This window comes from Oncorhynchus gorbuscha, unplaced genomic scaffold, assembly GCF_021184085.1.
Source record: "Oncorhynchus gorbuscha isolate QuinsamMale2020 ecotype Even-year unplaced genomic scaffold, OgorEven_v1.0 Un_scaffold_3013, whole genome shotgun sequence".
NCBI lineage: Eukaryota > Metazoa > Chordata > Actinopteri > Salmoniformes > Salmonidae > Oncorhynchus > Oncorhynchus gorbuscha.
Genome location: NW_025747374.1, coordinates 31,381 through 58,911, shown reverse-complemented (window position 1 = coordinate 58,911; position 27,531 = coordinate 31,381). Strand labels below are relative to the sequence as shown.

The 27,531-nt window shown below is 44.3% G+C and overlaps 3 protein-coding genes and 2 pseudogenes across 3 annotated transcripts; 1 reads left to right on the top strand and 4 right to left on the bottom strand.

Moving 5' to 3' along the window:
- Positions 1 to 13: 13 nt before the first annotated feature.
- LOC124027230 (zinc finger protein ZFAT-like) lies at positions 14 to 5,614 on the top strand. The gene is made up of 5 exons (XM_046339692.1): positions 14 to 37; positions 4,497 to 4,621; positions 4,719 to 4,839; positions 4,969 to 5,114; positions 5,300 to 5,614. Exons 2-5 carry the CDS (start codon positions 4,547 to 4,549, stop codon positions 5,525 to 5,527), a joined length of 570 nt encoding a protein of 189 aa, XP_046195648.1. The 5' UTR covers positions 14 to 37; positions 4,497 to 4,546; the 3' UTR covers positions 5,528 to 5,614.
- A 629-nt stretch (positions 5,615 to 6,243) lies between these two features.
- Positions 6,244 to 8,861, bottom strand: LOC124027229 (putative ribosome-binding factor A, mitochondrial). The gene is made up of 7 exons (XM_046339691.1): positions 8,427 to 8,861; positions 8,175 to 8,205; positions 7,825 to 7,995; positions 7,421 to 7,533; positions 7,139 to 7,223; positions 6,992 to 7,041; positions 6,244 to 6,904 (listed from the first exon to the last, which is right to left on the bottom strand). Exons 1-7 carry the CDS (start codon positions 8,660 to 8,662, stop codon positions 6,532 to 6,534), a joined length of 1,059 nt encoding a protein of 352 aa, XP_046195647.1. The 5' UTR covers positions 8,663 to 8,861; the 3' UTR covers positions 6,244 to 6,531.
- A 414-nt stretch (positions 8,862 to 9,275) lies between these two features.
- On the bottom strand, positions 9,276 to 13,999 carry LOC124027226 (annotated as a pseudogene).
- Positions 14,000 to 14,656: 657 nt separating this feature from the next.
- LOC124027228 lies at positions 14,657 to 19,044 on the bottom strand (annotated as a pseudogene).
- A 195-nt stretch (positions 19,045 to 19,239) lies between these two features.
- On the bottom strand, positions 19,240 to 27,070 carry LOC124027231 (putative 2-hydroxyacid dehydrogenase SE_1879). The gene is given in 8 exon segments (XM_046339694.1): positions 19,240 to 20,574; positions 20,576 to 20,582; positions 23,171 to 23,267; positions 23,584 to 23,759; positions 25,296 to 25,467; positions 25,792 to 25,977; positions 25,980 to 26,169; positions 26,920 to 27,070. Coding segments are annotated over 8 exon segments (1,047 nt in total). The 5' UTR covers positions 26,992 to 27,070; the 3' UTR covers positions 19,240 to 20,427.
- Between the last annotated feature and the right edge of the window lie 461 nt (positions 27,071 to 27,531).

Genomic DNA, 27,531 nt, shown 5'->3' with positions numbered 1-27,531 from the left:
CCTGGGCCAGCCACCTCTGAGGCTGTGGAACAGCAAGGTGAGTCGCTCAGCAGAGACACACTGATCTCTCATACTGTGGAGTACTCATGGGCCAGCCACCTCTGAGGCTGTGGAGCAGCAACCAGGAGTACTGTAACGCAGGGCCTGGGCCAGCCACCTCTGAGGCTGTGGAACAGCAAGGTGAGTCGCTCAGCAGAGACACACTGATCTCTGTGTCTCATACTGTACCAACCAGGAGTACTGTAACGCAGGGCCTGGGCCAGCCACCTCTGAGGCTGTGGAACAGCAAGGTGAGTTGCTCAGCAGAGACACACCGATCTCTGTGTCTCATACTGTACCAACCAGGAGTACTGTAACGCAGGGCCTGGGCCAGCCACCTCTGAGGCTGTGGAACAGCAAGGTGAGTCGCTCAGCAGAGACACACTTAGCAGACGCTCTTATCCAGAAAGACTTAGTCAATGTATTCAACTAAGTTTAATAGGGAAAAACAAGTATTGTTGTCTCTACCTTCTTGCCCATCGTGCTGTTGTCTGTGCCCAATAATGTTTGTACCATGTTTTGTGTTGCTACCATGCTGTTTGGTCATGTGTTGCTGCCTTGCTATGTTGTTGTCTTAGGTCTCTCTTTATGTCGTGGTGTGTTTTGTCCTATATATATATATATATATATATATATATATATATATATATATATATATATATATATATATATATATATATATATATATATATATATACACACTGCTCAAAAAAATAAAGGGAACACTTAAACAACACAATGTAACTCCAAGTCAATCACACTTCTGTGAAATCAAACTGTCCACTTAGGAAGCAACACTGATTGACAATAAATTTCACATGCTGTTGTGCAAATGGAATAGACAACATGTGGAAATTATAGGCATTTAGCAAGACACCCCCAATAAAGGAGTGGTTCTGCAGGTGGTGACCACAGACCACTTCTCAGTTCCTATTCTTCCTGACTGATGTTTTTGGTCACTTCTGAATGCTGGCGGTGCTTTCACACTAGTGGTACCATGAGACAGAGTCTACAACCCACACAACTGGCTCAGGTAGTGCAGCTCATCCAGGATGGCACAGGTAGTGCAGCTCATCCAGGATGGCACATCAATACGAGCTGTGGCAAGAAGGTTTGCTGTGTCTGTCAGCGTAGTGTCCAGGAGGAGCACTGCCAGAGCTCTGCATAATGACCTCCAGCAGGCCACAAATGTGCATGTGTCTGCTTAAACGGTCAGAAACAGACTCCATGAGGGTGGTATGAGGGCCCGACGTCCACAGGTGGGGGTTGTGCTTACAGCCCAACACCGTGCAGGATGTTTGGCATTTGCCAGAGAACACCAAGATTGGCACCCTGTGCTCTTCACAGATGAAAGCAGTTACACACTGAACACGTGACAGTCTGGAGACGCCGTGGAGAACATTCTGCTGCCTGCAACATCCTCCAGCATGACCGGTTTGGCGGTGGGTCAGTCATGGTGTGGGGTGGCATTTCTTTGGGGGGGCCGCACAGCCCTCCATGTGCTCGCCAGAGGTAGCTTGACTGCCATTAGGTACCGAGATGAGATCCTCTGACCCCTTGTGAGACCATATGCTGGTGCGGTTGGCCCTGGGTTCCTCCTAATGCAAGACAATGCTAGACCTCATGTGGCTGGAGTGTGTCAGCAGTTCCTGCAAGAGGAAGGCATTGATGCTATGGACTGGCCCGCCCATTCCCCAGACCTGAATCCATTTGAGCAGTCTTTACTCAGTAGAACAGAGGACATGGAATCAGTCTTTACTCAGTAGAACAGAGGACCTGGAATCAGTCTTTACTCAGTAGAACAGAGGACCTGGAATCAGTCTTTACTCAGAAAACAGAGGACCTGGAATCAGTCTTTACTCAGTAGAACAGAGGACCTGGAATCAGTCTTTACTCAGTAGAACAGAGGACCTGGAATCAGTCTTTACTCAGTAGAACAGAGGACCTGGAATCAGTCTTTACTCAGTAGAACAGAGGACCTGGAATCAGTCTTTACTCAGTAGAACAGAGGACCTGGAATCAGTCTTTACTCAGTAGAACAGAGGACCTGGAATCAGTCTTTACTCAGTAGAACAGAGGACCTGGAATCAGTCTTTACTCAGTAGAACAGAGGACCTGGAATCAGTCTTTACTCAGAAAACAGAGGACCTGGAATCAGTCTTTAAAGTGTCCTGTATCTCTAGGTGGAGTGAAGTGTCCTATAACTCTAGGTGGAGTGAAGTGTCCTATATCTCTAGGTGGAGTGAAGTGTCCTATATCTCTAGGTAGAGTGAAGTGTCCTGTGTGTGACTGTCCTATATCTCTAGGTGGAGTGAAGTGTCCCGTTTGAGACTGTCCTATATCTCTAGGTGGAGTGAAGTGTCCTATATCTCTAGGTGGAGTGAAGTGTCCTATATCTCTAGGTAGAGTGAAGTGTCCTGTGTGTGACTGTCCTATATCTCTAGGTGGAGTGAAGTGTCCCGTATCTCTAGGTGGAGTGAAGTGTCCCGTATCTCTTGGTAGAGTGAAGTGTCCTATATCTCTAGGTAGAGTGAAGTGTCCTATATCTCTAGGTAGAGTGAAGTGTCCTGTATCTCTAGGTAGAGTGAAGTGTCCCGTGTGAGACTGTCCTGTATCTCTAGGTGGAGTGAAGTGTCCTGTGTGTGACTGTCCTACAGTGCCTTGCGAAAGTATTCGGCCCCCTTGAACTTTGCAAACTTTTGCCACATTTCAGGCTTCAAAACATAAAGATATAAAACTGTACTTTTTTGTGAAGAATCAACAACAAGTGGGACACAATCATGAAGTGGAACGACATTTATTGGATATTTCAAACTTTTTAAACAAATCAAAAACTGAAAAATTGGGCGTGCAAAATTATTCAGCCCATGTCATTCCACTTCATGATTGTGTCCCACTTGTTGTTGATTCTTGTTGATTCTTCACAAAAAAATACAGTTTTATATCTTTGTTTGAAGCCTGAAATGTGGCAAAAGGTCGAAGTTCAAGGGGGCCGAATACTTTCGCAAGGCACTGTATATCTCTAGGTGGAGTGAAGTGTCCTGTATCTCTAGGTAGAGTGAAGTGTCCTGTGTGTGACTGTCCTATATCTCTAGGTGGAGTGAAGTGTCCTGTGTGTGACTATGTCCTATATCTCTAGGTGGAGTGAAGTGTCCTGTGTGTGACTATGTCCTATATCTCTAGGTGGAGTGAAGTGTCCTGTATCTCTAGGTAGAGTGAAGTGTCCTGTGTGTGACTATGTCCTATATCTCTAGGTGGAGTGAAGTGTCCTGTGTGTGACTATGTCCTATATCTCTAGGTGGAGTGAAGTGTCCTGTGTGTGACTATGTCCTATATCTCTAGGTGGAGTGAAGTGTCCTGTGTGTGACTATGTCCTATATCTCTAGGTGGAGTGAAGTGTCCTGTGTGTGACTATGTCCTATATCTCTAGGTGGAGTGAAGTGTCCTGTGTGTGACTATGTCCTATATCTCTAGGTGGAGTGAAGTGTCCTGTGTGTGACTATGTCCTATATCTCTAGGTGGAGTGAAGTGTCCTGTGTGTGACTATGTCCTATATCTCTAGGTGGAGTGAAGTGTCCTGTGTGTGACTATGTCCTATATCTCTAGGTGGAGTGAAGTGTCCTGTGTGTGACTATGTCCTATATCTCTAGGTGGAGTGAAGTGTCCTGTGTGTGACTATGTCCTATATCTCTAGGTGGAGTGAAGTGTCCTGTGTGTGACTATGTCCTATATCTCTAGGTGGAGTGAAGTGTCCTGTGTGTGACTATGTCCTATATCTCTAGGTGGAGTGAAGTGTCCTGTGTGTGACTATGTCCTATATCTCTAGGTGGAGTGAAGTGTCCTGTGTGTGACTATGTCCTATATCTCTAGGTGGAGTGAAGTGTCCTGTGTGTGACTATGTCCTATATCTCTAGGTGGAGTGAAGTGTCCTGTGTGTGACTATGTCCTATATCTCTAGGTGGAGTGAAGTGTCCTGTGTGTGACTATGTCCTATATCTCTAGGTGGAGTGAAGTGTCCTGTGTGTGACTATGTCCTATATCTCTAGGTGGAGTGAAGTGTCCTGTGTGTGACTATGTCCTATATCTCTAGGTGGAGTGAAGTGTCCTGTACCCTCTCCACTACTGTGTGACTATGTCCTATATCTCTAGGTGGAGTGAAGTGTCCTGTGTGTGACTATGTCCTATATCTCTAGGTGGAGTGAAGTGTCCTGTGTGTGACTATGTCCTATATCTCTAGGTGGAGTGAAGTGTCCTGTGTGTGACTATGTCCTATATCTCTAGGTGGAGTGAAGTGTCCTGTGTGTGACTATGTCCTATATCTCTAGGTGGAGTGAAGTGTCCTGTGTGTGACTATGTCCTATATCTCTAGGTGGAGTGAAGTGTCCTGTGTGTGACTATGTCCTATATCTCTAGGTGGAGTGAAGTGTCCTGTGTGTGACTATGTCCTATATCTCTAGGTGGAGTGAAGTGTCCTGTGTGTGACTATGTGTACGGTACCAAGTGGGAGATGAACAGACACCTGAAGAACAAGCATGGCCTCAAAGTGATTCAGAGTGATGTGCTTGGTCTCAACCAATGGGAGGTAAGGTTTCATACTCTCATATATATATATATATATGGTCAATATTAAGATGTTTTTCTATGTCTAGACACCGTGTTGTGTGTGTGTGTGTTTTGAGGTGGTGGAACAGTCGGTGGAGGAGCCCCTTACCCAGTACCTCCACATCACTGAGACAGAGGACCCTCAGGGGACCGAAGCTGCCGTGTCGGCCCTCCAGGATCTCAGGTTCACAGAGAACGGTTAGGACAAGTTAGCCTGATCCCAGATCTGTTTGTACTCTTGTCAAGCCACATACAACAGAGTGACAAAGAGGTGACATATCCTTGGTGTCCCTCACTGTGTTTAATGTATTGGAATGCTCTGCTTAGGGGTGGTGGCGACCACCACAGAAGGGCTGGATCCCACAGCGGTTAACATCCTGCAGCAGATCATTGAGCTGGGGGCAGAGTCTAATGATGCCACAGCAGCCTCCATGGTGGCCATGGTCCCTGGCAGAGTGACTGTGGTGGAGCAGGTAAGAGCAGTGTCAAAAGTAGTGCACTATAAAAGGGAATAGGGTGCCAATAGTGCACTACTTTTGACCAGGGCCCTCTGGTCAAACTTAGTGCACTATAAAAGGGAATATGGTGTTAGGGCCCTTGTCAATAGGGAACATGTTGCCATTTAGGACATTCCAATCCTCTTTCCAACATCTTCCAGGTGGCTGAGGAGGAGGAGCAGGGGAGCCACACTGTGATGATCCAGGACCCCTTCCAGCAGGCAGCCTCCATGGGGCTGGGTGAGGAGCACCATCTGGTGGTGTCGTCTGATGATGTGGAGGGCATGGAGACGGTCACCGTGTACACTCAGGGAGAGGACGCCTCCCAGTTCATCGTCTATGTCCAAGAGGCTGTGCAGACCGAGGAGCATACTGTGGAATCTATCTGAGCAGGACAGAGCGTTGGTGCAGGCATGGAGGAGCAGTCAACAGTTTCATCCCGGGTCATTCAGTAGGTGGAAGACATTTTTAACACGGGAGATATTACCTGAACTTGTCCAATTAGAACACAGATGTATTGTTCCGTTGCTAGACATTTTTCTACAGTGTGTCCTAATGAACTCCACCCTGGCTTGCTCTATGAAACCCACAACCAATCTCCAATGGCTTTGATTGGAATAACATAGTGGCTTGAAATGTATCATTTCATCGCTTATGCCTTTTCTCCGTGATTAGCATATCCTTACGTTAATTCAACTTAATATATCAAAAGGTTTTTCTTAGAAAACAAGAATTTGGAATGTACTTTTTATACAAGTGTATAATTCAAATATTCCTGGCGTGATTCAATCTGTAACGCTGTGGACAATGAGCCTTTGTTACCGCGTTCACAGAGATCACATTCAAGGCAAACGCCTTAAATCGGAAATGACCTTTTAAAATATCAAGAGCCTTTTCAGATTGCGTCTCGGCCTTTTACTTAACTTACAACATAGTTGCAGTTTCCGCATGATGTGCCTTTAATGTTTACAACGGATCATTTACAGGACTGGATTGGTGATCATGTTTTTCTATATACACCCCCACCCCAATCCTGTTGACTAATATTTCTACACCTATTGGAATGGTAGTCCATGAACAATTAAACATATCATGACAAACTCAATACCTTGAAAGTGTTTATTGACGTGAACAATTCACCCATGTCTGATCTCTGGTGTAAAACTACCAAAACACACATGTAAGGAGAAGGGATCTCCAGTACACTGGGCATTCATGGTGCCTTCCCAATGCTCCTCGGAAGTGACAAATACAAGGTTCCGACGGCGAAACAAACCACTTGGAACGACTCTCCCAAGTTGGACTTCCGAATAGGAAAGTCTGATGGAGATGATAACCAGGATTACAAGTTGTGATGTTTCGTCACTGACATTTCACCTTTTCAACTAAGGATCTAGGACTTCCTGCTCTCCTCAGCCATGAGTTCTCGGACCTGGTCGTCTTCCTGGCTGAATGCCCGGCCGTCGTCCTCCTCCCTCTCCTGACCCTGGCTGTGCCTGGACAGAAGGTACTCCTTAGGAGTGATGTCATCATCAACGGGCCGTTTAGACTTCTTCTTCTTCTCCATTATCTTCTGCTTCCTGTACTCTGCCAGCACCTCCAGCTGCTGCATTGTGAGCTCTGGTGCCAGGGTGTTTGAGGTAGTGTCTTTGACCCTCAGTTTGTAGTCCAGGATCTGTTTGTTGAGAGCGTCGTGGTCAACCCCGAACAGCACAGGTTTTTTAGATGTGGTGGACTGTCCTGATTCCACTACATGTAGTTGTTCTCTGGAAGAAATTAGATGTATTAAGTCAACTTCAAAAATTCACTTGACTGTATTTACTATTTGAGCCCCAGTCATCAGACTTTCTCACCCCAGACCATCTTCAGGACCAAAGTCAGCCATCTTGAGTAGGTTTTCAACCTAACAGCACAGTCCACAAGCACAAAGTCCATCAGCACAGTTTGTCATAAAATGTTGAATATTGTTTGTGTTCTAATGAATATGAAATGCCAATTACCTCAGACATGGCTGCATACTGTTTATCCTTTATGAAAACCAAAGGAGGGACACCACCAAGGGTTTGATGAGCCATAATGAGGTACCTGTTAACAACAGAACAGCACAGGGGTTCTCTCTAACAACATCCTGAAACATCCTAGCCCGAGTGTCAGTCTCCGTGTGCTATCCTTCCAACTCTTTGACATGGACCGTTGGCAAGAACACATAGATCTGGAACCAGGCTAGAAACAATCACCACAGAAAGAGAAGAGTACTGCTATTTTCCTGAGAGAGTGCTTACCTTATACGAGGGCTGCTCTTGTCCAGTGCTTGCTGAATCTGGTCATCCCTCTCTGACACACCACTGGTTTTCCAATAGACCCGGCAACTAGAGAAGTCTGCAGGCAGTGACACCTGATGTGACACACGCGCAATATTAGAAAAACTCAAAATGGAAGGACTTTGCATTTTGGCGCCTTCCATGCAGTGCTGAGAGGGATAGAATGTACACAATACTAGCACCAATTTTATGAAGCTACCTTGCATTACCAAAATGTCATTGAATATTTCAGTCCAAGCTGAAGTACTTCCTAGCCTAGTCCCAGATCGGCAAGTGATCAATGCTGTCATTGTCCAGCCAAACATGACAATGAGTGACAGGGAGTTGTGGCATGATTGCAAACACACCGGCACGGTTATTCCTACCCTTGAGATGTCCACACTGTAGCTGTAGACCTCATAGTTGACTTCGGGGGAGCTCAGTAGATCAGTGATGGCCTTGTACAGGATGGAGTTGAGGACTCTGGTGCGCATGTTGTCCTCTTGGCTTCGTTTCTTAGGTGGCTTCAGAGCACTGAACTGATTGGACGGTGGCCCCTGTTAGAATTACACAAAGGTTAAGGTGTGAAACCGGATACATCAAGCCTGAGTGCCAGTCTGTTTCTACTGTCTTGACAACTCCTATGGAATTGTTATGCCAATGACAACAGATCAGGGACCAGGCTGAGAATAAGCATAATTACAATCTAAATCATGACATGAGACTGTGTACCAACCTGGGGTGGTGTTTCATACCAGAGCTTCTTCCTGTTGAAGACATGCAATGAAGAAAACGTTACTCAAGTCATAGCAGAAGAGGAGCCTGGTACCTGATCCGTTTGTGCTCATGCTAACAACTTGTTATTGTCGAGCCAAACATGCTTGGCGTGAACAAGGATTTGACATAGCAAGGCTAGCGAGACATGATGAATCAAATCAGACAACTCAGGGCTTGCTACCAAAACGTCAAAACCATAACGTTCTCTTACTTTGTTTTGTTGACAAACTTCCTCAACAGGTTTTTACCAGCACACTTGGAAGAAGTGTGAAAATCTCTTCTGTCATGACAAACTGATGAGACGGAACGGCGCTCGCGGTTCAAATGATGCTGAGGATCAAGTTCGACACTGCCGCTGGTCCGGTTCATCATAGCCACACAACTGCTCGCGTAATGCTGAAGAACCAGACATTGTTTTACTCTTGAGTATGATTTAATTCCAAACATAATTCATATGCTACTCAAACTATTTTTTTTAAATGCTAGTGATTTTCTTCGGTCGCACACCAGCTATCTCGCTAGCATGTATATATAAACATCACTCTGCACAACTAGTAATGTCTGTCTGAAGAATGGGTTAAGGCAGAAGCAATCGTTGTCAAAGCGACTTCTTTTTGGGTATTGTGGCAAACAAATGTAATAGGTGTAGGCCGCCACCTACTGTATTGGCTGTGTATCCGCCTACTATTCTGTAGTATGTATTCAATACACTTTGTGAAACAATTACCCTACCAACTAACCCTGCACCCATTAAAACCTCACCACTACTTTAAACCTACTCCAGGCCATCTAAACCTACTCCAGGCCAGCAGCCTGGGACACTATCGTTCAAAATATCTTGTAACTCTACTGCAGTAAAATGCCTGTACACCCAATGTCAGCTAGAAATCATCAATTGTGGATTTATACCACAGATAAGGTTAGATAATATTAATTCAAATTGTTAATACAATTTTTATAAATCTACTAGTAGACTTGTTGGGTGTATTTCAAGCCAGGACATACTATATTTATTTCATTTTAATCCACATGCCAAACCCAATAAAGAAACAAACTAACATTTTTACAAATATGGTAATTTATGTGCAAAACGAAAACACAGATCAACGAGGTCATCTCTAGAAAAGAAGAAAAACACACATCCTTTAATTTAACACACCATGAAAACTTCTATAGGAGAACCGAGGCACTTGTACTATGCATCTTGAATGTCACTTTATTATATACTACAGCATATTATGCTAATAAACTGCTTTAGTTTTTGAGCCAAATAGTGCGTGTTTACAAGCTGCCCAGGCTGTGAAGTTATACTGTACATATAGTTATCAATGACATGAGATTTCAAATAAATATTGTATGTGTCCACACGTTCTTGGGTATATTAACAGATCGTATAAAATATCTACACACGTTTCAATTCTACTAAACACTCTTTACAATTGTACAAAAACAAATTGGTCCACACTGTCTTTTTTTTGTCAAAATGGGTACAGGTATAAACTCAAGTGTTAATTGACAAAATACTAGTTAAGACTTTTTTCCCCATGACCTCAAAAGGGACATCTAATTCTCATGACTCTTTCTCGTCTTTAAATGTTGTCTCGATGACATCGTTTCCTTTAAAATTCCCTTTTTATAATAAGAAAATAATGACAAGGGCTATCACCGTTTCTTTCTATACATCCTAAATATATCTTCTAGATAAACACAGCTTGCAATTTGGTTCATATATTTCCTTGTTTGTTTGTTTGTTTGCACACTTGACTCACTTTGAATGCATTCTGACTGCAGAATGACTGTGCGTACAGTGAGTTAGACATCTACGTTCCCTGGCTCAGCCTTCTTTTCAGGTTCAATCTCTGGAACAACAAGGTCGTGCTTCAGCTTGCTCAGCTCAGTCCAGTTAAACCCCATCAGAACCTTAGTCTTCTTCTGTCGGAGTGCTTTCATACACCGGCTGCGCTTCGCCCCCGAACAGAGACGCCACATCAGTCCTCTGGAACCACAGACGGCCCGCCAGGGCCTCCATCTCTTTCCTAGACAGGTAGGGCCTCTGGTGGAAGTATCTGGTGAGGAACTCCTTTCTATCCTGGAAGGGAAGCATCTCCATTCCTGTGGGATCCAGCACCAGGGACACAGTGGGGTCAAATGTAAAAGCACCAGGTTTGGATTTGTGCCCCACCTGCTGCTTGGTGGCCCCCCCTGTCGCTTCCCTAGACCTACTCGGTCTGCTCTGATCCAGGGCAGCGGCCGGCACGCCACCGTTGATTGTCTGGGCATTTGGATCAGGGTTGATCAATCTCTCTGCATCCTTGGCTGCCTTGGGGGCACACCTGCAGCGCTGGACGTGTATGGAGATGGTTTTGGAAGTGGACTTGTCTGTGTACACCCCCAGGCAGTATACACACTTGAAGGCTGGGGCCTTCAGTATGGCATGTATGGTGGGTACAATGTGATGCTTTGTCTTCAGATGGAGCTCGTAATCCTCCCCGTTCTGAGGCTTCTCTGGACAGAAGGGACAACCGTCTTTTGCTAGGTTTTGATATGCTGACTTGATGGACTCTCGTCTCAGCTTCAGATAGATCCGGTCTTTAGTCGATGTGACCAGAACCACGTTTAGCTCCTTGTCTGCAAGCAGGTCTTTAGGGACAGTTGCACTCATGTCAAAAAAGGGAAACAAAAGGCCCCCTGGGGATTGATTCCCAGGCGATATTTCTCTTTGAGGACGTCACAGTTGGCTTTGTCTGAGAGCTTGTGTTCCTTACCCATGTGTACCATGACTTGCTGGATGGAATAGAACACCAATGGGCAGAGTAAACACTGCAGACCATGCAACAAATGCTGAAAAATACCCTTCTCCGACAATAACGTTTTACATCTTGTGCATTTCACCGTGTTATTCTCCATCTTCTTCAGAAATTGTGTCTGCACAGCCAACTCTTTGGGTTTCTCAGTGCCGTTGTCACCTTGTGTCAGGTTAATCACGGCCGTGCTAGGTGCTTGATTGGACACCGTACCGTTTCCCATGACGATAATAGTCGACGGCTTGTTCTGCTGTTGTAGAGTGGTCATGTTCTGCGTCACAAGCACACCTTTATTGACAATTTGGGTGACCCCAGCAGACTGGACTGGCATGGCAACCTGAACAGTTTCCAGTGTGTAGGTTGGCATGCCGTTGACCTTGTTGCCAGTAGGGACCAGACGGACAGACTGGGAGGACATGACTGCTCCTCTGGGACCAGACTGGGTCAACATAAAGGGCTGGGAACCACCGCCCATCTTGTTTTGGACATTGATTTGGACACCAGGTGGAAGTAGGACCTGTCGGGGCTGTTGTTGTTGTTGTTGTTGGGGAACTCTAATTGTTATTGGTAACGGTTTGGTGGCATTCTGCTGGGTGTTGGGCAGCATCATTCTGATGGGACCAGCTTTGACGAGTGTGGAGGTGGGTAAGGCAGCATGGTTCTGAAGAGAAGTAACTGCCCGCTGAGTGAGTACTAAGCCGTTTCCTCCTGGGCCCTGTGTGGCGAGGAACATGTGCCTCTGGTTTGGACCACACACAAGGGCCGTTGTGTTACTTGGAGCAGCCAGAAGCATAGTACCGGTGGAAGGGTTTTTTGATATGGAGCTTCCGTTGGGTTGTTGTTGGTTACTGTTCTTGGAGACCAGAGAGACTACTTTTTGGACAGCCCTGGGAGCCAGGTTCGGAAGCTTCTGCTGCGGGCCGTTCCTTATGCTATTTTTGAGGTTGGTGTTGACGTGTTCGACGATGAAGGGCCTGATGTGCTCGTGCAGTTCCTTGTGTTTGTCTGAGCTCAGAATGTGGTAGAGCAGGTGCTCCGACGTCTCCGCCGGCATGTTACACATTCTGCAGAAGAACGTGGACAATTTGACCCCGCCCGCTGTCTGTTCCGCTTCGTTCCGGTGACCATAGTAACGATTCAACAACGATCCGTAGTGGTTCACCAGGACGTGTTTTCTCATGACATAGAACAGCGAGTCGTGGAACCCACAGCCTCGACACGAGTATTTGTCTCCTACGTCAGTGGTGGAGACTGAATGGATGGTGGTATGGGACGTGGTGGAGGTTAATGTACATGAGGCACTGGTGGTTTTGGCTGAGCCCCGTGGAACAGCTTGATGTGTTGATTGGTGACATCAGGCTGGCTGATGAAGGAACAGTTGGGGCAGGAGGACAGGGCGCTGATGTCCTCCTCTTCCTCGTGACAGCGCTGGACGTGTCCTCTGAAGGTGTACCATGACCGGGTAGAGAACCAGCACAGGGCACAGCAGAGCATCTCTCTGCGATATGGCCACTGAGTGATTTAAATAATAATGATGAAGTTAGCATGTGATTTAAATATTAATGTTACATTTAAAATATAAAGCTAAGACATATTACAGTATTGAAACAGCTATTATGACAGAATAATAAATGACTTGTCGTCCACAATGATGAGCGTACCCTTTTTCTCCTTTTGCCATGGTAACCGTCCGTTAAATCCTCCCAGTCTGTGTTCTCAAAACAGTCGTCTCCTGCATCAAAGCATTTAAGATCCTGGAAAACAAAATAGACCAAGAGAGGGTTATTGCAAAAATGAATATATCAATATTCTATTAAGAGTAGCCACAGTGAACAAAGTCCCACTAATATCTGTGCTTTAACATTTGTAGTGGACAAACAGAACTTACATCCAACAACTTTTTGCAGTTGTCAAGTCCAATGTCACATAGAATATCTTTGACTCTCTTCCTTGATTGTCTGATTTTGTCCAATTTCTCCACAGGTAGTTGGTACATCTTTTCCCTGCACGAGCAAAACACAGCAGTAAATAAAAGGTTCATTTCACCAGCCAGAGGTAGGCCTAGAAACAAAAACAAGACATTTAAATCATTTTTTTTTATATACTGTAAACAATAACCACTTCAGTGTCAGTGATACAAAGCAGCATTTATAGTGGAGGTGCCTCTGGACTAGTAGGCCAAGCAAGCGGTTGCCTCTGAATCCCATAAATAGTTATATATAAAATGATAACAACTTTGTCATTAGTCATTGTTGGCGGAAATGGTACGTTCCTCGGTTTTCGTTACTGGCTACATGAACGCAATGCCAGCCAAGTAGTAAAACTGATCATTTGGTCACTTCGTCTGCTGCGAAAAACTGCAGTTAAGAGAAGTTACATAATTCTGTGAATGGCACACTGACAGTTGGATGTTACTGGCTAGCAAATAACTACGAGGAAGAATGAGCAGAGAAATACTAAACCACTGATAAATCATCAGGATGCATAATAATACTGCATCTGCGCAAGCCAGCTAAAACAGTTGTTAGCTAGCTGGATGACTGATGCTAGCATCGCATTTTGCCTAATTTGCATGCACACACAGACAGGTCACTGAGGTAACTTCACCACTCATACACATTTGGCGGCAGGATTTAAATATTTGGTGAATTGCAACAACGTTTTGGACACAATGTTAATCATGCAGATATATAGTGAAGATACATTTGGGAAAGTGTACCTTACACGACCTGGCAGTCGAAGAGAAAGCTCTCGACAGAGTGCGTGCTCGTGAGTCTGTTTTCACCAATCCGAGTGGAGAAGAGCTTAGGCGCGCGCACCACACAGCTATGAAAAATATACCATGAAATACTCGGCATGCACTTATCAAATCGTTTTCTTCGCCTATAATACCAATAATGGCAGAATTTCCTCTATTTTTAATCAACCATTTCTTTTGTTTGTTCTGTTGAAGAGCATCATCCAACTATTGATAGGAAACATGGCGCACAGGAAGTGAGGAAGTGACGTTTGCTCATTAACATATTGCATGGTCATGACCCTCCAATCAAATGAGTGTGTCTCTAATTCTTACCCTGGACCATTTCGAGCACAGTAGAATAATTGAGTTGACCTTGATCACCACTGGGGACCACACCTGTTGCCACCAGGTGTATCACACTCATCAATTCATATCATACCTGTTGCATCTTGGGGCACCCTGTGAAATCACACCTATGGGGAATAAACTACAATAAGTAAACATGGCATATCTTCATATTGAATATAGAATACATATAGAATTTTAATGGAATACATATACAATTCTAGAATTCAAATGGACACATTTGCCTGGTTCAATGCAGCTCTAAGTATTTCTGGTCAATGTCATTTTCCCATAAGCAGAACATTATGACAACAAATATCATACCAGGTCAGAGGTGAGCTCAAGACAGGGTCAAGCATTAGGTACTTGAACACTATTTTTGATAACTTATCAGCAAGCATGGTCTACATCTGTATTGTTGAAGTGGGTCAGGGAGACTGTTTTGTTTCATCTTTGAGTTAAACCTATGGGCCTAGTACTGTAAGCAAATCACAAATCACTGAAACTCTGCTTGATATTTAGCCCACATCATCTTTAATCAAAGTATGTGGACAGAAGGGCTGAAAACTCACAGATACAAATGTCAGTGGCTCACACAATTCATAATGACACAGTTCATAATGACACAGTTCATAATGACACAGTTCATAATGACACAATTCATAATGACACAGTTCATAATGACACAATTCATAATGACACAATTCATAATGACACAGTTCATAATGACACAGTTCATAATGACACAATTCATAATGACACAGTTCATAATGACACAATTCATAATGACACAATTCATAATGACACAGTTCATAATGACACAGTTCATAATGACACAGTTCATAATGACATTTGGGACACACATAATGGCTTGATATTTTGGTAAGGGGATAGTTAAGGTTTTATTCCTCATAAATGGCATTAGACATATTTATTTAACCTTTATTTAACTAGGCAAGTCAGTTAAGAACAAATTCTTATTTACAATGACGGGCCAATTGTGCGCCGCCCTATGGGACTCCCAATCACGGCCGGTTGTGATACAGTCTGGAATCGAACCAGGGTCTGTAGTGACGCCTCTAGCGCTGAGATGCAGTGACTTAGACCGCTGTGCCACTTGGGAGACATAATAAAACCACAACAGTGCTGTAGCTTTAATAATACAATCTCTCTACACAATGCATCAGCAGTACATGTAAAGGACATCCACATTCACAGTATAACAACAAGTGCCAGAACTGGATTTACTAATAATACATAATGGTGTTTCATGACTATTTCCATATTAAATACTTAGGCGCTCCGCTTTGGTTTCAAATGTGCTGAGACACTGACGCTGAGAGGGACAACATTTAAGTGGGTTCAAAAGGTCAGATCCCTGAATTCACAATGTATCATCAACACCCTATTCCCTTTATAGTGCACTACTTGTGACCAGGGTCCAGGTCAAAGCAGTGCGCTATATAGGAAATGGGGTGCCATTTGGGACCCAGCCAATAAGAAGCGTCTCCTCCGTCTCAAGCATTGAAAAGTTATAACAAAGGCTGGCAGTGTCTGTAGCACAGGAGGTTGGTGGCACCTTAATTAGGGAGGACAGCCTCGTGGTAATGGCTGGAGCAGAATGAGTGGAATGGTATCAAATGCATCAAAAAAGGGGTTTAATCAAACACGTGTTTTATACCATTCACTTAATTCTGGCCATTTTTATGTGCCGTCCCCCCCTCCCTGTGGTTTGTAGTGTTCTAGAATCTGACTGTAGAATCACAAGGAGATGACCATTCCATCCTCCCCTCAGCAGCCCCCTGTGGTTTGTAGTGTTCTAGAATCTGACTGTAGAATCACAAGGTGATGACCATTCTGTCCTCCCCTCAGCAGCCCCCTGTGGTTTGTAGTGTTCTAGAATCTGACTGTAGAATCACAAGGTGATGACCATTCCGTCCTCCTCCACCCCTCCCCTCTGTAGCACCAGGCTGCGTCGTAGCTCTGTCCTCAGGGTGAGCAGGCTGCTGTGGTTAAACACACCTCCATTCATCTCCCTGATGGCTGGGCTGCTGCCGTAGTGCTGCTGCAGGGTCAGGTCTCGGTTCAGTCTGAGGTTCAGGTTAGTGAGGCTGGGTTGTGAGTGATAGGAGGTTGAGGAGATGACAGAGTAAGGTCGACGGGGAGGGCGTCGAGTGGATGGCCTAGGAGAAGGCCTAGGACTCTGCTGGGGCTGGGACCAAGCCTGGGAACGGGAGGCTGTGGAGGTGGAGGCACTGGAGCGACGGGATGAGTTTCTGAGTCTTCTCTCAATCACAATGTCCAAGTCCTCGTCGCTCTGCAGCTCGTCATCAGTGAAGCTGTAGGCTCCCACACAGACGGGCATGCTGTGGTAACTCTGACAGATGGGCATGCTGTGGTAACTCTGGTAGTCTAAAGAGCTGACACTGCCTGAGTTTATCCCCGACATCCAGCTGCCGGTACGCACTATGTTATTACGCTGGTTCACCGGCTTCACCGTGATGATAAGATTGTGACTGTTTGCGATCATCATGTCTGTGACCTGGTCTAACACCTTGCCCATCACCTCAATCCCATTCACCTCAAGCACCTGGTCGTTAATGGCCAGCAGCCCTGTGCTCTCAGCCAGGCCTCCAGGGACCAGCCGTGAGATGAAGATCCCAGGTACCTTCTCCAGGCCGTGGGGAGTCACCCTCACAGTAGTCCCATCCCGGATATAGAACCCCAGGGGCCTCTCTGAGCCCTGGCGGTAAAGCGCACCCGGCGCTGAGATGCGGGCAGGAAATCTGTGTCAATAATGGACGAGATGGGACGGAAGTCCTGCGGCCTGCTGATGTGGACCGTGGGCCTTTTGCGGTTCCCGTCTCCGCGTGGCAGGGGGATCGCTGGCACCTTCCTCCGGCGGGTCACAGTGGCATTGGGGCAGAAGGTATTGTCGTCTACTTCCTCTGTGAAAAGGAAATCTGTCAGTACACGTCTTAAAAAGCAAAACTTGTCAAATGTACTAACTAGTCTAATTCCCATAAGGGCTACAATGCAACTAAACTGATGCATTGTTTGTTTTACTGTGTGGGTCAATGTGGGCAAGAAACAACTTCTGACTTAGCACAACAACCAGGGCATAAATCATACTGTCAACATGCAGAATAGGTTCTGATTCTCTACAAACTATATAAACAGGAGTTCCCGAGGGTACATAAACAGGAGTTCCCGAGGGTACATAAACAGGAGTTCCCGAGGGTACATAAACAGGAGTTCCCGAGGAGTTCCCGAGGTACATAAACAGGAGTTCCCGAGGGTACATAAACAGGAGTTCCCGAGGGTACATAAACAGGAGTTCCCGACATAAACAGGAGTTCCCGAGGGTACATAAACAGGAGTTCCCGAGGGTACATAAACAGGAGTTCCCGAGGGTACATAAACAGGAGTTCCCGGGGGTACATAAACAGGAGTTCCCGGGGGTACATAAACAGGAGTTCCTGAGGGTACATAAACAGGCGTTCCTGAGGGTACATAAACAAGGGAAAAAATGTAGATAGTCCACCATGTAAAATAAACATACGAAAATAGCAGCGCACAGCAATTACATGAAAATAAACATCAACCCTGGACAACTAAATGACTTCCCCTTCTGCTGCTGGTGGAGACACACATAAACAACCTCCCTGATGCAAACTCTGATAAATCCCGTATGACGAAGGCTTGCAACAAGGATATTTGAATTCCAGTCTCAGCTTTGGATGATATGTTATTGAAGCCTTTCGATGTTACCTGGCTTTTATTACCTTTTTAATGACAGACAACCATAATAACTGGCTTAGTCTTGCATAATTACAGCTAGTTGTGTTTAGGGCTTCAGAGTAAAACAACTGTCTGGTCTGGTCTGGGTGTATACCTTGTCTCTGTATGAAGATCCGCAGTAAGGTAGGAGCAGTGGACACGGCCTTGCAGAAGTTGCCATCGTTATTGATGGGTAGTAGCTCTCCCTGGATATCTGCATAGCCAATGATGACATCAATGCTGGTTAGACGGTGCAGGCGCAGGATGAGCTTGTAGAAATCTTGGAACTCCCCGGGGTTGGAACGGCTAAGGGAAAACCTTCTGAACTCTGCTCCATACTAAAGACACAATGTTTCGGAGAAACTTTGAACGATAAAGAAAATTTGTCCTTTCCATATTTATTAAGACAAATCAAAGCAATTCATTGACGAATGCGCTTTTGATATTGAGTGTCAGCGATGTATTAGGCTACTGGACTAAACTAAGATGATATGGAGCAAATGTATACATGTACCTGTAGATCAGCCAAGGATTGTGAGCAGAACATCTATCTAGCTTATAGCCATAATATTGGCTATTACATATGCAGGTAATAACACATTACTAAAATATAATGTTATGACAGGTAAAACTGAAATGAATGGGTGAATGGACAACCATTGGTGGTAAACAGATTATTTCATACCATAAAAGCATAAACGCATTTTTGGTTGTAGGACTATATATAATTTTAGTCAAGGACCGTTATTTTTCCATTTATCGGGAGCACATTGCGCAGCTAGACAGCATCCTCTCCAAATGGAACAATAGTCAGCCCATAAAACAGGATGCCCAACTCCCGCGCGGCTACTTACTTTGCTTTTCACTTCCACTGTCGCACGATACTGCAAAGAAGACTGCGATTTACTTAAACTCCGATTCATTTTCGTATTCTTCAGAACCCCACTGGGTTCTGTGTGGGTTGTAGACTACTACGTCTGTGGGTTCAGTTTGATCCACTGTCTGCTGCCTGTGCGTAAAGTTACGCTTCTTCATACAAAGCCGTTTTCCCGTACTTCTGCTAGTAGTTACTGCTTTCTTCTGTCACATAAAAACAACTGTGTTGTTCCCCGCTGACTGGTGCGGGACCGGGGCCGACGGATTGGGTAAAGTTAACCATCATGACATCACCGCCCCCATCCTTTCCATAGCTTCCCTCTCCTCTCCACCAGAGGACGCAGTTTCTTCTCTTAAGTGCTGTAGGGATGGATTACATTGGACTACTAAATATCTTATAACTTTGCTTCAGATTTACTAAATATTTATAACATTTGATGTTTATATTTGTGACGCATTAATACACAACAAAAAACACAGGTGTGTCAAGTTGTTTATTTTGCAGTTAGAAATACAGTGACACTGCTGCATTGTGGTGGCTAAGTCTCAATACTAAATATCTCATTTTCCTCCTCTCCTTTCCTTCATCCCCGCAGGATAGATTTACCCCATCGTCCTCCTTCCTTCCACATTCTGCTAGATCAATGATGGTGGAAGTTAGGACCCTCTAAGGCAGGTCTTCTACAACAATGGTTCCCAAACTGAGAGGTCGGCAGGGGGAGGGAGGGGGTCCCCCCCCAATTATTATTATTATTTATTTTTTAAAGGAATTCAGTCTGGCTTTAAACTTACTTTTGAAAGTTGTAATAGTAGAATGCACAAGGTGCAATTCTGAAATTGGGTCACGTGTGATTGCAGACCTTAATAGCTATGCATGTATAACTGGTCTGAAATGTCCAAATCAACTAGCCCATGTCAGCTAACGTTTTTATTTTATTTTTTAGCCCATAGATATTGTGGTCATTTTTTTATCACACAAATATCACATGTATACACATTAGACAAGGCAAAATGTATGGAATTGCAAGAATATTTTTGCTTTAAAACTGCAACATTTGATTTGCACCCCTTGACAAAATGTGTTGAATTGCAGGAAATAAGCTTTAAACCTGCAAAATTCTCTCCACCAACAAGAAGGGTGTGAACAGTTTGTGTCAGGAACACTGCTTGTGCCCATAGAAATAGACATGGCGCCGGATGTTCCCCAATGCTGGAAGGGGGGCACCCCGACGACCCCGGAGGGCCGCACTGAATGTGTTGTATTTCCTTGCCGTCAAAATGTGAGAAAAAAAATAGTCCTTTATCCATCATTTTAGAAATTTGCTCCCTGACTGTGTAGCTCTAATTTCGGGGATTATTAGCGAGCTGGACACAGTCAAGATACTGCATGAATGTTTCCTAAATATTTGAGGCCACTCGAACCACCCATGGGTCAGATTGGACCCCCTCGTGTGCGGGGCCGTATGTTTGACACCCCTGCTCTAAGGCATGGCAGCTAGTTAAAACTGGCATGGAGGGTCCAGGGTGATTCCTGAGGAATAGGGGGAAGTTGCCCCTAGATGCCGATTTTGGTTTTAAATTTTGCATTTTGCCCACTAATGGTTCAGGTTAGGATTGGGGGAATAGAAACTGGTCCTAGATCTGTACCTAGAGGAAACTTCTCTGACCTACACCTTGACCTCATCAGGAGGATGGTTCCCTCCTAGTACTACCAGGGCGTTGGTCACCATCTTCTCCACCATTATCTGCATCGTCTCAACGGAGTTGGTCCCTATGTGGGGCAGGATGATGACGTTTGGAAGAGCAGCAAGGGGGGTGGCCTCTGTCCAGGAAGAAATCAACAGAAATGTGTTATTTGAGGGTTATACAAGTGCCTAAAGAAAGTCTTTTCAAAAATGTAACAAGGCCACTCAGGAACCTTCACTATCTTCTTGGTAGATTTGGCTTTGTGTTGTAGGTTATTGTTCTGCCGAAGCAGGTTTTCATCTAGGATTGTGCTTAGCTCCATCCTGCTTTTTTTCATCCTGAAAAACACCCCGTCTTTGCCAATGTCAAACATACCCACACCAAGCTTGAAAATAAAGAGGCAGTTACTCAGTGATGTGTTGGATTTGCCCCAAACATAAAGCTTTGCATTTAGGCCAAAAAAGTGTATTCCTTTGCCATGTTTGAGTTTTTTTTACAGTATTATTTTAGTGCCTTTATCCATACATATACTGTATATGAATGTTTTGGGAAAAAATGTATTCTGTATATTTGTATTCCTCTTTTCACTCTGTCGTTTAGGTTATTGTGGGGTCACTACAATGTTGTTGATCCATCCTCCGTTTTCTCCCATGACAGCCACTAAGCTCTGTAGCTGTTTTCAAATCCCCAATGGCCTCATGGTGACATTCCTAAGCAGTTTCCTTCCTGTCCTGCAGCTCAGTTCAGAAGGACGACTGCATCTTTCATGTGTTTGGGTGGTTTAATACATCATCCACAGCATAATTATTAACTTGACTAAGATATATTCAATGTAGAATTTGTTATTGTTACCCATCTACCAATCACTGCCCTTCAGAGGCTTTCGAAAAGCTCCCTGGTATTTGTAGTTGAATCCGTGCTTGAAATACTTGACTGAGTGACCTTACAGATCCTGTATGTACTGTATGGGGGGGACAGAGGAAGCGGTAGTCATTAAAAAATCATGTCAACCTCTATCTACAACCTCCCACTCTCACACAGAGTGAGTCCATATAACTTAAGTGATTTCTTAAGCCAAATTTGACTTCCGAACTAATTTAGGCTTGCCCAAACAAAGGGAGTGATTATTGAATTTCTATATTTGAGTTATGTAATTTGTATTCATTTGTAACATTTTCACTTTGACATTACGGAGTACTTGAGGTACTTGAGGTACTTGAGGAGCGCTTGAGGGGTTCATGGTATCAGTCTAACATTGGTAAGGGATCATGGTATCAGTCTAACATTGGTAGGGGTTCAGGGTACCAGTCTAACATTGGTAGGGGTTTGGGGTATCAGTCTTACATTGGTAAGGGTTCATGGTATCAGTCTAACATTGGTAGGGGTTTGGGGTATCAGTCTAACATTGGTAGGGGTTTAGGGTATCAGTCTAACATTGGTAGGAGTTCATGGTATCAGTCTAACATTGGTAGGGGTTTAGGGTATCAGTCTAACATTGGTAAGGGATCATGGTATCTGTCTAACATTGGTAGGGGATCATGGTATCAGTCTAACATTGGTAAGGGATCATGGTATCAGTCTAACATTGGTAAGGGATCATGGTATCAGTCTAACATTGGTAGGGGTTCAGGGTATCAGTCTAACATTGGTAAGGGATCATGGTATCTGTCTAACATTGGTAGGGGTTTGGGGTATCAGTCTTACATTGGTAGGGGTTTAGGGTATCAGTCTAACATTGGTAAGGGTTCATGGTATCAGTCTAACATTGGTAGGGGTTCATGGTATCAGTCTAACATTGGTAGGGGTTCATGGTATCAGTCTAACATTGGTAGGGGTTCATGGTATCAGTCTTACATTGGTAGGGGTTTAGGGTATCAGTCTAACATTGGTAGGGGTTTAGGGTATCAGTCTAACATTGGCAGGGGTTCATGGTATCAGTCTAACATTGGTAGGGGTTTAGGGTATCAGTCTTACATTGGTAGGGGTTTAGGGTATCAGTCTAACATTGGTAGGGGTTCATGGTATCAGTCTAACATTGGTAGGGTTTCATGGTATCAGTCTAACATTGGCAGGAGTTCATGGCATCAGTCTAACATTGGTAGGGGTTCAGGGTATCAGTCTAACATTGGTACGGGTTCAGGGTATCAGTCTAACATTGGTAGAGGTTTAGGGTATCAGTCTAACATTGGTAGGGGTTTAGGGTATCAGTCTAACATTGTTAGGGGTTCTTGGTATCAGTCTAACATTGGTACGGGTTCAGGGTATCAGTCTAACATTGGTAGAGGTTTAGGGTATCAGTCTAACATTGGTAGGGGTTTAGGGTATCAGTCTAACATTGGTAGGGGTTCTTGGTATCAGTCTAACATTGGTACGGGTTCAGGGTATCAGTCTAACATTGGTAGGGGTTCATGGTATCAGTCTAACATTGGTAGGGGTTCATGGTATCAGTCTAACATTGGTAGGGGTTTAGGGTATCAGTCTAACATTGGTAGGGGTTCTTGGTATCAGTCTAACATTGGTAGGGGTTCATGGTATCAGTCTAACATTGGTAGGGGTTTAGGGTATCAGTCTAACATTGTTAGGGGTTCATGGTATCAGTCTAACATTGGTAGGGGTTTAGGGTATCAGTCTAACATTGGTAGGGGTTCTTGGTATCAGTCTAACATTGGTACGGGTTCAGGGTATCAGTCTAACATTGGTAGAGGTTTAGGGTATCAGTCTAACATTGGTAGGGGTTCAGGATAAGTCACATCCAGTGCAGCGGCTCGGATCACTTTCTTCTGGAGTGCTTCCACCAACGCATCTTGGTCTACAACGAGGCCTGTGAAAACAAATGCTCCAATGTTAATTACATTTGTTATGGTGAGTTAAGAGTCTGATCACAATAACTTTAGGGTGAATCTAACTTTAGGTCCTTGTGTGTGGCTCACATTTTGTACAATGCTCTAATTTACATCAATGCATGATTTACGTGGAAGTCGTCATTTCTTCCGCCCATAGATCTCAGGTCAGGATTTAGTCTTATGTGTGTCAGGTCCATAGATATAGAATCACTGACTTACTGCTACGGGGACACTCATAATGACCTGTATGGGGAGGGCCATTCTACCTATTCTAACTCTATGGTCTGGTCATACCTCTACTGATGTTGATGAGAGTGCTGGTAGGTTTCATCATGGCTAGTTCCTTGGCACCGATCAGTTTCTGGGTGGCAGGTGACAGGTTCACCACCACCATCACAAAGTCTGACTGCTGGAGCAGATCCTCCATGTTGGCACAGTACATCGCTCCCACTGCTCTCTCTTCCTCTTTCCTGGAACGAAAGACAATACAAGTAAAGAAACCACAATCACATTGTCTTTAGAATAAATTAAAGATGACAGAAGTCCGTTTGGGTACTGAGTCTGTGTTACAGTGAGTTTAGAGTTAAAATCCTCATTTAGTTTGAATAAGTAAATGAATAGTAAATTAATGAACAGGGTGAATGTGTAGCTTTCAGAATCACACAGCAGACCAATGTCTAAACCTAAACCTTAACCAGCCATACTACTGTCTAGATTGAGACCACAGCCATACTACTGTCTAGATTGAGACCACAGCCATTCTACTGTCTAGATTGAGACCACAGCCATTCTACTGTCTAGATTGAGACCACAGCCATACTACTGTCTAGATTGAGACCACAGCCATACTACTGTCTAGATTGAGACCACAGCCATTCTACTGTCTAGATTGAGACCACAGCCATACTACTGTCTAGATTGAGACCACAGCCATACTACTGTCTAGATTGAGACCACAGCCATACTACTGTCTAGATTGAGACCACAGCCATACTACTGTCTAGATCGAGACCACAGCCATACTACTGTCTAGATTGAGACCACAGCCATACTACTGTCTAGATTGAGACCACAGCCATACTACTGTCTAGATTGAGACCACAGCCATTCTACTGTCTAGATTGAGACCACAGCCATACTACTGTCTAGATTGAGACCACAGCCATACTACTGTCTAGATTGAGACCACAGCCATACTACTGTCTAGATTGAGACCACAGCCATACTACTGTCTAGATTGAGACCACAGCCATACTACTGTCTAGATTGAGACCACAGCCATACTACTGTCTAGATTGAGACCACAGCCATACTACTGTCTAGATTGAGATTGACTGTCTGACCACAGCCATACTACTGTCTAGATTGAGACCACAGCCATTCTACCACAGCCATACTACTGTCTAGATTGAGACCACAAGATACTACTGTCTAGATGTTCTACTGTCTAGATTGAGACCACAGCCACCACAGACCACAGCCATACAACTGTCTAGATTGAGACCACAGCCATACTGTCTAGATTGAGACCACAGCCATACTACTGTCTAGATTGAGACCACAGCCATACTACTGTCTAGATTGAGACCACAGCCATACTACTGTCTAGATTGAGACCACAGCCATACTACTGTCTAGATTGAGACCACAGCCATACTACTGTCTAGATTGAGACCACAGCCATACTACTGTCTAGATATTGAGACCACAGCCATACTACTGTCTAGATTGAGACCACAGCCATACTAGCTGTCTAGATTGAGACCACAGCCATACTACTTGTCTAGATTGAGACCACAGCCATACTACTGTCTTCCACTTCATGATTGAGACCACAGCCATACTACTGTCTAGATTGAGACCACAGCCATACTACTGTCTAGATTGAGACCACAGCCATACTACTGTCTAACATCCTGCTGATTTAATTTGACCAGCAGAAGTACACTGTAAGGTGTCTTTGAGTGTGTTTGGAAACTATGTCAAATCAAATGTATTATTACCACCTGCGGTTCCTGTTATGATAGAGGATCTTCATATCAAACGCCTGGGCCCTCCTGGCCACCTTGTATCCTATCCTCCCCATACCGATGATGCCCAGGGTGGCCCCGCTGACATCCATACCCATGGAGCTCTCTGGCAAGTCCTCATTGTTGTGGGTTAGGGTGTAATGGTGACCTGTAGGAATATGATAAGCAATAGAAGGGGTTTCATTCTGTCACTTTATGGCCGGGTTCCCCCGGAAACAGATTAAGACTAGTCCTGGATTAAAAAGCACTTTCAATAGAGATTCTTCATTGAGCATTTAATTCTTTTATTTTACCCCTTTACGGACCCTGGGCGCGAACCCAGGGTCTCTGGTGGCACAGTTGGCGCTGCAGTACAGCGCCCTTAACCGTTGCGCCACCCGGGAGGCCTGAGCATTCTTCTTAATCCAGAACTAGACTTCATCTGTGTATGGGAAACGACTAACTCTGAGATTCTGACATACAGTAGGCCTACCTTCGACGATCTTCCTTGCAGACGCCAGCATCAAACCCATCCCGATGTCGGCAGTGGCGTTGTCAACAACATGAGGGGTGTTGCACACCTTCACCCCAAAGCTGTTGATCATGGGTATGTCCAGATGGTTCACTCCCACCCCTCCGTTAACCACCACCTTGAGGTTAGGCAGAGACTGCATCAGACCCTGTCAACTTTCAGGGCAACGCCCCATACAAACACTGCTTTGACCTGTTCTGACAGATTCTTCTGGTCTAGCAGGAATGTCTCGTATGGGATAATGGTGAAGTGTTTCTCGACAACAGGTGCAAAGCATTTGTAGATGCCTCCAGGTGCTCCGAAGGTAGTGGCCAGTATGCAGGGCTTCTCCATGTTGATCTGAACGAGAATAAATCAACCATAGCATTTGAATGATTCTATTTATATTCTATATATATATATACAGTGCCTTGTGAAAGTAACATAAACATAAAGATATAAAACTGTATTTTTTTGTGAAGAATCAACAACAAGTGGGACACAATCATGAAGTGGAACGACATTTATTGGATATTTCAAACTTTTTTAACAAATCAAAAACTGAAAAATTGGGCGTGCAAAATTATTGAAATATCCAATAAATGTCGTTCCACTTCATGATTGTGTCCCACTTGTTGTTGATTCTTCACAAAAAAATACAGTTTTATATCTTTATGTTTTGAAGCCTGAAATGTGGCAAAAGGTCGCAAAGTTCAAGGGGCCCGAATACTTTCGCAAGGCACTGTATATATTCTAATCATTCTATTTCAATGGCATACAACATAACGTTTATGGAACAATAAACGGAGAAGAACGCTTTGGATATCACTATAATCGTCAACTGTTTTCACAATTGTTTCAAAATGTAGAACAATACAATAGAGTAGGCATTTCAGATTGTAAATGCATTCTAACCGATTCTAATTTTCCAGAAGATCATTCACTGTTTAAGTAAACCTTCTTCAGGTTTAACGGTCAATCTACTGTATGTCGAGATTCGTCTGCAACAGTCCGCTATCAAAGCTCAGAAGTCACTACGTAAACAAAATAGTCGAAAGAAAAATTTTCTTCGTCAAGACATGATCATAAAAGTATATTTAACTTCCTTACCAGTTGGGATATTGTGCGCGTTCCTCCAAATGACAGCAGTGGAGTCTTCAATCTGTGTATCAAATGGAACATGTCATGTCTGTCTGACGGCCAGGCGCGATGAATCAACTACCGTTTCACCGATGAAAGGATGCTTTAGTCTGTGAAATATTCACAGGGCTCTGTACAACATGCCAATGGGAAGAAGACAAACATTAATCCACTAACCCACTCTGTCCTACATAACAGAGTATATAGCGACAGATAATAAACTCAAGAGAGATCGAGTTCTAAAACTTCTCTAAAACCTCATTCAAACTGTGTGTGGTATACCTTAGAGGTTTACAATTTGACTTCATGTCATGTTTAAGTCTAAAACATCTACATCAGACTGTCCTAAAAAATAATCAGACTGTCCTACAACATCATCATCATCATCAGACTGTCCTAAAACATTAGCATCGGACTGTCCTAAAACAACAGCAGACTGTCCTAAAACATCAATATCAGACTGTCCTAAAACATCATCATCAGACTGTCCTAAAACATCAACACAGACTGTGTGTGTGTGTGTGTGTGTGTGTGTGTGTGTGTGTGTGTGTGTGTGTGTGTGTGTGTGTGTGTGTGTGTGTG

Coding starts and splice junctions, on each gene's coding strand:
- LOC124027230 (XM_046339692.1), top strand. CDS start 4,547: ATGAACAGACACCTGAAGAACAAGCATGGCCTCAAAGTGATTCAGAGT. Junction 4,622..4,718: donor TTGGTCTCAACCAATGGGAG/GTAAGGTTTCAT, acceptor GTGTGTTTTGAG/GTGGTGGAACAGTCGGTGGA. Junction 5,115..5,299: donor GAGTGACTGTGGTGGAGCAG/GTAAGAGCAGTG, acceptor AACATCTTCCAG/GTGGCTGAGGAGGAGGAGCA.
- LOC124027229 (XM_046339691.1), bottom strand. CDS start 8,662: ATGTTTGGAATTAAATCATACTCAAGAGTAAAACAATGTCTGGTTCTT. Junction 8,206..8,426: donor AAGTTTGTCAACAAAACAAA/GTAAGAGAACGT, acceptor TGTCTTCAACAG/GAAGAAGCTCTGGTATGAAA. Junction 7,224..7,420: donor AAGAGCAGCCCTCGTATAAG/GTAAGCACTCTC, acceptor TGTTGTTAACAG/GTACCTCATTATGGCTCATC.